The 10,012-nt window shown below is 36.1% G+C and overlaps 1 protein-coding gene across 1 annotated transcript; it reads left to right on the top strand.

Annotated features, from left to right (window-relative positions):
* Window positions 1–1,092: 1,092 nt before the first annotated feature.
* Window positions 1,093–8,958, top strand: LOC149803335 (uncharacterized). Its single transcript, XM_089951360.1, has 6 exons — window positions 1,093–1,307; window positions 5,447–5,563; window positions 6,197–6,275; window positions 6,579–6,740; window positions 7,833–7,921; window positions 8,766–8,958. The coding sequence occupies exons 1-6, from the start codon at window positions 1,158–1,160 to the stop codon at window positions 8,850–8,852; spliced, it is 684 nt and encodes a 227-aa protein (XP_089807486.1). The 5' UTR covers window positions 1,093–1,157; the 3' UTR covers window positions 8,853–8,958.
* The last annotated feature ends 1,054 nt before the right edge of the window (window positions 8,959–10,012 follow it).

Genomic DNA, 10,012 nt, shown 5'->3' with positions numbered 1-10,012 from the left:
TAACGTTTCCATAAGAATCGTATGATGGTGTACCTTATGGTATTGTGTCTCGGCAATAACGTCATAGAACCGGCTCTAATGCCTTCAGCCCAATCAGAAGAGGTGCTTCCTTCCCTGGTTTGGCAACATCAATCAATGCTGTCGTGTTGTTCATTATATATGTATGCTGAAATGTTAAAATAGTCAAAGTGTCGGAGCAATTGCTCGACACCGAGTTTTCCGTGTTGCGTAGCTCTTATAAGACATGAGCAGCTATTGGCCAACATATAGCCAACTTCTGAGTCTGATTTGTTTGAAACGATAACGGCGATACATTCTCTTTCCTACGTCTCAGGTAACGTCAGTAATACACGCCCATATTACGGTAGCACTAATCCACACCGAACTAGTTTAACGATTATAATGATAATTTCACTTACTACCCTTAGGTTAGTTTAAATGCGATTTCTATTTCATACAGGCACAGATCAAGGATTGAATGCAAATGAACAGAGGTCATGGTTATTAGGGTAGTTCTAACACAACTCTAAAATTTTCTCTTTCCTAGAATGTAGTATTATATATATAAGTTCGTTCTTCGAGTCAGAACAGCTCTGTCTTGTCCTTACAGCAATTCCGTACCGCATTCCCTAAGATGAAATCGTATCTACACCGTTATGGGTGACACCCTTATTAAGAGAGCCTGAACTCCTTCTTCTTCTCTCTCTCTCTTTTCTCTCTCTGTCTCTCTAACCATGGGGAAAGACATTTATTAATTTATGAGTAACCCCTTCTCATAGCAAGAAATGAGAAAAAGATTATGATAGAAACCATATAATAACAGACTCATCAGAAAGATGAAAATACAAACAATATAAAGTGTAAGAATTGAGGATGTAAAACTCTTGTGTGTTCGAGTGTACGTCATTACAGTTAAAACCTTGACAGGATGAAAAGTTCAGTTTGCTCCACCATTTAATTGCGACGATATAATCTTGTGTTCTTTCACTGATACATTTTTATCACTATCCCACCTTTGCTCTAAGATGACGTAAATATTCGGGAATATAACACATGCTTATCGTGACCTAAACTGTATATAACAGGACACCGAGTTCTTGACTTTACGACCACACACTCAACGTTAGAGATCTCAGAATACCCCAAAACGGGTAAGGATGTTCACACTAGCTTTGTTATTACTACTATTTGTGGGTGCTTTTGGTCAAACCCCAACGCGATGCTGCTACAGCCATAAATTTGACGGTATCCTTATAGAGACGGGTGGGTCACTACAGCTTGGCTCAACCATTCCGTCAATTGCTGATGTAAGTATTTAGCTTTAAAGTTTTTATGCTTATTTGCGTCTCTATGCGTGCTGTGTGTGTGTGTGTGTGTGTGTGTGTGTGTGTGTGTGTGTGTGTTTGGTTTAACCACTTCTTGTTTACCAAATCTAGAAACAGTGTTGTTCTTATGCTAAAGAAAATTACATGAAATACATTTGAATATGATAATAACAATTTACGAAATATTTTATTTACAGTAGCATTTGATCTTATTACATTTGTACACGTAGCATTTGAATTATATTACATTTATACACGTAACATTTGAATTCTATTACATTTATACACGTAACATTTGAATCATATTACATTTCTACACGTAACGTTCGAATCCTATTACATTTATACAAATAACATTTGAATCCTAGTACATTTATACAGCTGGCGTTTGAATCATATTAAATTTATACACGTATCGTTTGAATCCTATTACATTTATATACCTTAATATGGCGACGTAGATGAAATGTAGCCTACGAATTTCGTATCAGATGGCAAATCTCATTTTTCAATAATTTCTGTTTGAAGTCTTAGGAAAACATGATAAATGAAAATGGTGAGAACGAATTAATGTCAGTCACATTGTGTTGGACTTTTACTCTGTGCCTCTTTGATCTAAATTTTAGTTTTTTGTGTAGTGTTCTCTTTTCCTGCCAAATTTCTGTATGAACAGTATGTGATACATAGCTCAGGCATATTGAAAATAAAGCAAACATGAAAGGGGATTATCTTTCCATCAGCTTTCCTGTCATGCATACATTGCAGCAACTCATGAGGAAACATTCCAATATAAGGTGAATGAAAAACGAATAATCATTCAAAGTTTGTAAAAGCCTTACTTATTTGGAAAGACTTATTTCATAGTCCTATCATGTAATTGTCTCTGTTTTAAAATACTGAGTTGCAAGAAACTGAACTGCTCATACATTTTCCTATGAAAAATTGAGTTAAAATTATTATTATTATTATTATTATTATTGTCATTATTATTATTATTATTCAGATAGAATACATAGCACTATAAATGGATTCTCATATCACCTTTCTTCTCCTGAAAGAAAACTGGTAATCAGAAACTGTCAATGACATCATGAAATAGAGAACGGCCAATTTAGCACCAAAAAAAACGCAGTGTCATTGGTACTCCAAATATGGCGCGAAGCAAGCATCTGTATACTTTCTTATCTCTTGATACCACAAAGCTGGTCTAAAATTAAGTTTTCTTTTTTTGTCACTATAATATTCCATGCTGATGTCAGGCACAGGTCTGCTCGTAATGCTGCTATTTTTATCCCTAAAGTGGTAGCCGACGGCCTTGAAACGTGTCTCGTCTATAAACTCGTAATATCTCGACAATACTGGCGAACTCGGTTTCCTACTCGACATTATTCCAAGGGTGTTGCTAAGAGAAGTGATTTCAGATAACACTGGTCAACAGTGAAATCATTACTGACTTGAAAAGGCCCTAATCTGTAGTATTTTGGTGTGCCGAACACGAATATAACCGTGAAAAATTTGTATTGGCTCTGGTTTTGAAGATATTCATATACCTCATTTTCTATGTTTCACTGTGTAAATTTCTCCAGTAGGACTGCAGCAACATCCGGAATAATGATGTAACATTGCATAATACCATCATGCTCACATCATCCACAGTTGAGTGCATCATTTTCTGATGCAATGCAATACTAATGCCATGCGGCTGCTGAAGTAAGTTGACGTCAGCAGTGTACTATACATGTGTAGGCCTATTATACTAATGCCAGGCGGCTGCTGAAGCTGACGTAAGCAGTGTACTATATAAAGCCCAATCAGATAGGTTCAGCATTTAAAATATTTTAGACGTTGTGCGAGACAGTTCAAGCTACTGTTACATAAAACTTATTATTTTATCCATTTACGTACAATAAAGAACAGTAATGCCTCGAAAGTGTGTTAATACCGCGGACAATTTTTGCTATATTTGTGGGGAAGTGACATTTGCCAACCAGAAGAAAAGTATCAATTCTCAAGTGAAGAAGGCATATCATCTTTACTTCGGATGCAAGGTTGGTGACCAAGACAAGCCTTGGGCTCCGCATATATGCTGTGCTACATGTACAACACAGCTTTCACAGTGGTTGAATTGCAAAAGGTCATCAATGCCGTTTGCAGTCCCAATGGTGTGGAGAGAGCCAAGCAACCACCTAAACGACTGTTACTTCTGCTTGGTTCCTCCTCTTTCCGGCGGAATAACGAAGCGAAAGAAGTCGAGAATAGTCTACCCAAACATTCCGTCTGCATTGAGACCAGTTCCACATGGTGAGGGACTTCCTATTCCAGAACCTCCAGCAGAATATTCTCTTGATTCATCTGACGAAGACAAAGGTGAGTCGACCTGTTCTTCTCCTGGTCCATCAGCATGCAGTGATCCAGATTTTCACTGTGGTGCATCATCAACCCCACACAGAATAACACAGGAAGAACTAAATGACCTGATTCGTGATTTGGACTTATCAAAGAACAAGGCAGAATTGCTAGGATCAAGACTCCAACAATGGAATCTTCTAGAAGAAGATGTCACAATTACTGCATATCGAAAGCGCCACCAGCAATTGGAGCCTTTCTTCAGAAAGGAAAGTAATCTGATATCCTGTTCCGATATTGAGGGCCTCATGAATGCTTTAAAAATCACTCATGACCCACAAGAATGGAGACTATTTGTGGACTCTTCGAAACTGAGTCTCAAGGCTGTGCTTTTGCACAATGGAAACATTCTTCCATCTATTCCAGTAGCGTATGCTGTCCACATGAAAGAGACATACGATAACTTAAGGCAGCTACTGAATTCCATTGAGTATAACAAGTACAGCTGGCACCTCTGTGGTGATTTGAAGGTAGTTGCCCTTTTAATGGGACTGCAGCAAGGATATACAAAATACATGTGTTTCTTATGCGAGTGGGATAGCCGAGCAAGGGAAATGCACTACATGAGGAAGGAATGGACTCACAGGCAGAATGTAGCCATTGGAGAGAAGAATATCCAACACCCAGCTCTGGTTGAGGCTCAGAAAATCTTGCTACCACCCCTTCACATCAAACTAGGTTTGATGAAGAACTTCGTGAAAGCCATTGACCGGACTTTGCCAGCATTCCGATACCTGCATGAAAAATTCCCTCGACTCAGCGAAGCAAAGATTAAAGAGGGAGTTTTTGTGGGTCCTCAGATTCGAGAGCTTTTCAAAGATGACCGGTTCAACAACTTGCTGGAAGGTGACGCGAAACAAGCATGGATTGCTTTTCGCCTAGTTTCTACAAACTTCCTCGGAAATGTTAGGGCAGAAAACTATAAGGAACTAGTAGAAGACATGTTGATGAAGTATAAGAAACTTGGCTGCAATATGTCTCTAAAGATTCACTTCCTTCATTCCCATTTGGATTTCTTTCCTAGCAACTGTGGTATTGTTAGTGATGAACACGGCGAACGTTTTCATCAAGATATCGCAACAATGGAACAAAGATACCAGGGAAAATGGTCCACTACAATGCTGGCTGACTACTGCTGGACACTCCTCAGAGATGCTCCCGAACAGCTGTACAAGAGACAGGCGAAGAAATCTAAGATGTAGTCAATGACTTGATTTTTTATAGGTAGGCTATTACAGTTGACCTTTTACTATTGGAATGCATTTCGTTATGTAAACATTAATTTCTTGCAGATTACAAAAAAACTAGAGCCAATTTTGCAATTTGACTGTCATATTCGTGTTCAGCACATAAAAATTGATAAGAATTGACTAATTTTATTTCAGTAACATGACTTTTGTAAAAATTTGTTGTCCAGTGTAATAGTGTACAGACCCTTCTCCTCTCTTTATCTGATGGCATTGAAACAAATAAATACGTTTAAAACAAATATTCCATATAATAAATTTTTCTTGTCCGACATTCCATTGGATTCAACCGATTTCCGTATATATTAATTTCTAAACATTTGAACCATGTAAAAATTTAATGATACCGAAATTGTCCGTCATTGTTCGATACAAAACTGAATCTGCACACGTAGGAATGAGTATATAATGCAGGCGTAGTCATCTTTGAGTAAATCTATCAAAGACATTTTTACCTTTATCTTCAAGGCAACAATTGTAATTTCCTATGACTTTGATGAAAAAGTTCTGTGGCTGAATAGTTCTCAGCTCAACACTACAAGCGGAAACTGGGAAAATATTATAATCCTAAGGCGCTATCAAGAGGTAACGTTTTTTAATTTTTTTTTTAATTTTTATTTTTTATTATTGGTTTCTTGGGATTCATTACAACAGCTGGTCGTTTTAAGTGACGTCGAAGTTTTAAGCTACATATAGCATTCTGTTTGCCTTAAACATTTGGATTGTTTAGGTCACTAGTCTACACTTTTATTTATACCAATTGTTAACGTAGGACTTTAAAGTTCTATTATTTAGTTCATAGTAAGTGATTTTAACTCAAGTTATGACAGAATATAAGTTTTGTCCAGAATTCTGGATATGATACGACTTTAAAAATTACCCATAACGCACTTGTTTGCTACGAAAACAATGATTTCAGCGCACATTAAATGAGAGTGAAATAGACATTACAATTCCATATTTAGAAACGGTTCGTTTAAATGCCCTTAGTTTATAGAATTTCGATTGACAAAATAATATTAAGAAAAACAAGTTCCGTTTCGGCAGAATAAAACTGTTGAGTTAATAAGACATATATTGAAAATATAGATATTTATTGAAAATAAGAATTACAACAACTTCTTAAATCTCTTGAAACAAACTCGCCAAATATATATTTTGACCAGAACTGAAATGCTGAGGCATACATTTTACTGTCTATCTATTTTTGTCCTGCAGTCCACGGAATATATTGTTCAGAATGGACACTGCTACTCTCTACGAATCGATCATCCCATAACGCCTCCTTGTGTACCAGGTAAATTTCTTTTTTTTTATAAATCTACGTAGGTGAATTTATAACTGTAAAAATATGTATGTATGTATGTATGTATGTATGTATGTATGTATGTATGTATGTATGTATGTGTGCATGCTTGCATGTATGTATGTATGTATGTGTGCATGCTTGTATGTATGTATGTATGTATGTATGTATGAATGTATGTATATATGTATGTGTTTTTTTTATAAAATCTCAATATTAGTACAGTAATATTAGTAATTGCATGAAATATTAAAGTACTAGTCCAAGTATTACTTAAACTGTCTCTACTTTTAGATTTTCTTAATTACGGCGGTACCTTCATGATTGGGTCGGGAGACAGTGCATTGAAGGTTAACAATTGGCGTGGCAATAATAACGGCACCACTCTGTCTATAAATGTCCAAGCAAGCGATTGCACACCGGTCAGCGAATCTATTTATGGTGTGGTAGGATCAGGTAGGTGTGTGTGTGTGTGCGTGTGTGTGTGTTCTTAAAATCCATACGATTAAGCTTACTAATTAATAATACATTTATAGACTGCATGAATAAAGGATTTAGATTTCTTAATTCCACAGTAAGTGCAATGGTACATATTTCAAGAGCATTGCCAACTGTCATTCCAAAATGGCTGATGAACAGAAACGTTTTCCGTTGAGGACAAGCTGATTAATCTAGCTTACTGAAAGATGAATGTTTTCCTTAGCGCTGGAGTGGAAGTACACGATGTCTGTTTTGTTTCTTTTAAATAACGACAGTATTTTTATTGTAGCTAAAATAAATTAAATAGCGATAAGTCTTTTGTAATTGCAAAAAAATGTTCTCGAAAGGTTCATCGTAACCGTCAATGTCACTTGCATAAATGTAGATATTGGCGTAATAAACATAATAGAATTTGGTTGAATGAAACCTATTTGACCATATATACTCCTCTTTGCCACGCATGTTTGCCATTTACGTAGTCATTAATGTATTCGGGAAAGATTATTGAATTTTTGCTTAAAAAACAAGGACTACTTGCTGCTCAGTCGATTGTAATCCTGTTTGGTACTGAACATCATATTTTATGCACGATCATAAGTAAGTAAGTAGGTAATGTGGTGTGTGATCTGGACTTTTAACGTAGCTTTCCAAATTTTTCAGTCATATTTCTACAATGTCTGCAGTTTTGCAGTTTATAGTGATGTCTAGCACTGGGGCATCATGTAGCATGTCCCACCCAGTCACATTATCCTGACACCAGGCCGACCAGTCCTAACACATATCTCCTAATGCCTAGCGGGTAGCGATGCAGCTGTTAGTATCATTTTTATAAGATTTTGGTATGACTCGGCCGGGGTTCCAACCCACGACCTTCCGCATCCGAGATTGACGCTCTAACCACTAGGCCGCTGGAGCGGTTCGGAGGGGGGAGGGGGCAAAGAAAATAGCTCAATGGCATATTTATAATATGGCACTATCAATGCAAACGGTAAATCAGCGCAATGTTAAGTTTCAGACCATGATTTTGTTCACTTTCCTTTAAACGTTCCGATTTAATTTCTTTTGCAGAAAATTCCGTTACGAGTTATGTCTTTGCTAACCTAAAACCATCAGTAGCTCACCCTGCCAGATTCCGCAAACCAGAAAAGTGTGCACATGTAAGTACTTTTATAATAACTACTACTACTACTACCAGTAGTAGTAGTCGTAGTAATAGTAGTAGATAATTACGACGACGAAAACAATGATGATGGCGGTGGTGACCACATTTACATATAAGTAAATAACGAGTATGTCTAGCTAATAACAATACACAAAAGACGGACATTATTCTAGTCCTATAAAACGCGCTACATTTAACATAATATTTTTTATTGCGCACTCTCTTTCAAGAAGTACATTTTTTCAGCGAATAAAAGTAAACCCCTGGAATCAGCATTTCTATATCTTCTTTCATTATTCGTTTAAATGGTGGCTGGTTTTAATGCTGGCTGGTTTAAATTAAATGTTGGCTGGTTTAAATGGTGGCTGGTTCAAATTAGATGGTGGCTGGTTTAAATTAAATGGTGGCTGGTTTAAATGGTGGCTGGTTAAGTCCATTATAACTCAAGCGTAAAACAAATGATAGCGGTCGCTTCCTGGATCAGAGGTAAAAGAAGAACAACATCTCACAAGGAAATAAAGAAAGGAAAAGGGGAGAGAAAGGAGGGAAAGAAAGAGAGAGAGAGAGAGAGAGAGAGAGAGAGGGGCAGGAATAATCTTATAAATAATTAATTGATTAACATGATGTACTCAAAGATATATATATATATATATATATATATATATATATATATATATATATATATATATATATATATATATATATATATATATATATATTGTTTGTTATCAGTTTATTCTTCTGTGTTGCCTCTGAGTGCATAAGAAATAAAGTGATCTTGAATCCTTCGTATTTTAAATTTAGTTTTTGAAACGATCTTTGTTTATTTATCCAAACAGGCTGCTCAACTACAAGCAGTAGGCAAGAGAGATCTCGAAGAAATGGTTGAGCAGATCGACTCCGCTTTGGTACCTTTCTTCCTGTAACTTTTCAGTGCAACACCGCTTTCTGAGAACTTGGATTAATGCAGCGACTTTATTAATATGAACTGTTATTACCTTCCTTGCGACTAATATTAAATGCTTTTAATATCGTAATTATTACTCGCATGTAAATTCGTAAACAAAAAAGAAGTATAATATAAAAAATCGAATTTTCGGTTACTAACCACAGGCTACGTTTTGAAGAAAAAAAATGAGTTTATGACAACCATATCAATAAAATGACTGCGTTTGCTGACTAATATGTTGTTTGCAAACATCCTGTATTTTGCAATGCAAATTTCCCCTTTTTCCATTTATCTTTTTCAAAATAGTTATCCAATATTTGTTGGGGTCTTGTTGCTAACCAACAAATCAGTTGTATATATTGCATACGATTCTTACAGAAACATTTTTATTATACACAGACGATTGCATACGATTCTTCCAGAGTCAGCTATATTATAAACACCTACACCATTACAAAGGATTCTTATAGGGGTTTAATAGTATACACCCCTACACGATTACAAAGGATTCTTATAGTGTGGTTTATATTATACACCCCTACACGACTACAAAGGATTCTTATAGTGGGGTTTATAGTATACACCCCTACACGACTACAAAGGATTCTTATCGTGTGGTTTATATTATACACCCCTACACGATTACAAAGGATTCTTATAGTGTGATTTATATTATACACCCCTACACGATTACAAAGGATTCTTATAGTGGGGTTTATAGTATACACCCCTACACGACTACAAAGGATTCTTATAGTGGGGTTTATAGTATACACCCCTACACGACTACAAAGGATTCTTATCGTGTGGTTTATATTATACAGCCCTACACGACTACAAAGGATTCTTATAGTGTGGTTTATAGTATACACCCCTACACGATTACAAAGGATTCTTATAGTGTGATTTATATTATACACCCCTACACGATTACAAAGGATTCTTATAGTGTGATTTATATTATACACCCCTACACGATTACAAAGGATTCTTATAGTGGGGTTTATAGTATACACCCCTACACGATTACAAAGGATTCTTATAGTGTGATTTATATTATACACCCCTACACGATTACAAAGGATTCTTATAGTGGGGTTTATAGTATACACCCCTACACGATTACAAAGGATTCTT

This window comes from Sinohyriopsis cumingii, chromosome 3, assembly GCF_028554795.1.
Source record: "Sinohyriopsis cumingii isolate HCF-2022 chromosome 3, ASM2855479v2, whole genome shotgun sequence".
In the NCBI taxonomy this organism is placed as follows: Eukaryota; Metazoa; Mollusca; class Bivalvia; order Unionida; family Unionidae; genus Sinohyriopsis; species Sinohyriopsis cumingii.
This window is presented reverse-complemented; position numbering and strand designations above follow the sequence as displayed.

Excerpts from the sequence above, each read along its gene's own strand:
- LOC149803335 (XM_089951360.1), top strand. The coding sequence starts at position 1,158 with ATGTTCACACTAGCTTTGTTATTACTACTATTTGTGGGTGCTTTTGGT. Across the intron at positions 1,308-5,446 it reads CCATTCCGTCAATTGCTGAT|GCAACAATTGTAATTTCCTA; the intron begins GTAAGTATTTAG and ends TTTATCTTCAAG. Across the intron at positions 7,922-8,765 it reads AACCAGAAAAGTGTGCACAT|GCTGCTCAACTACAAGCAGT; the intron begins GTAAGTACTTTT and ends TTATCCAAACAG.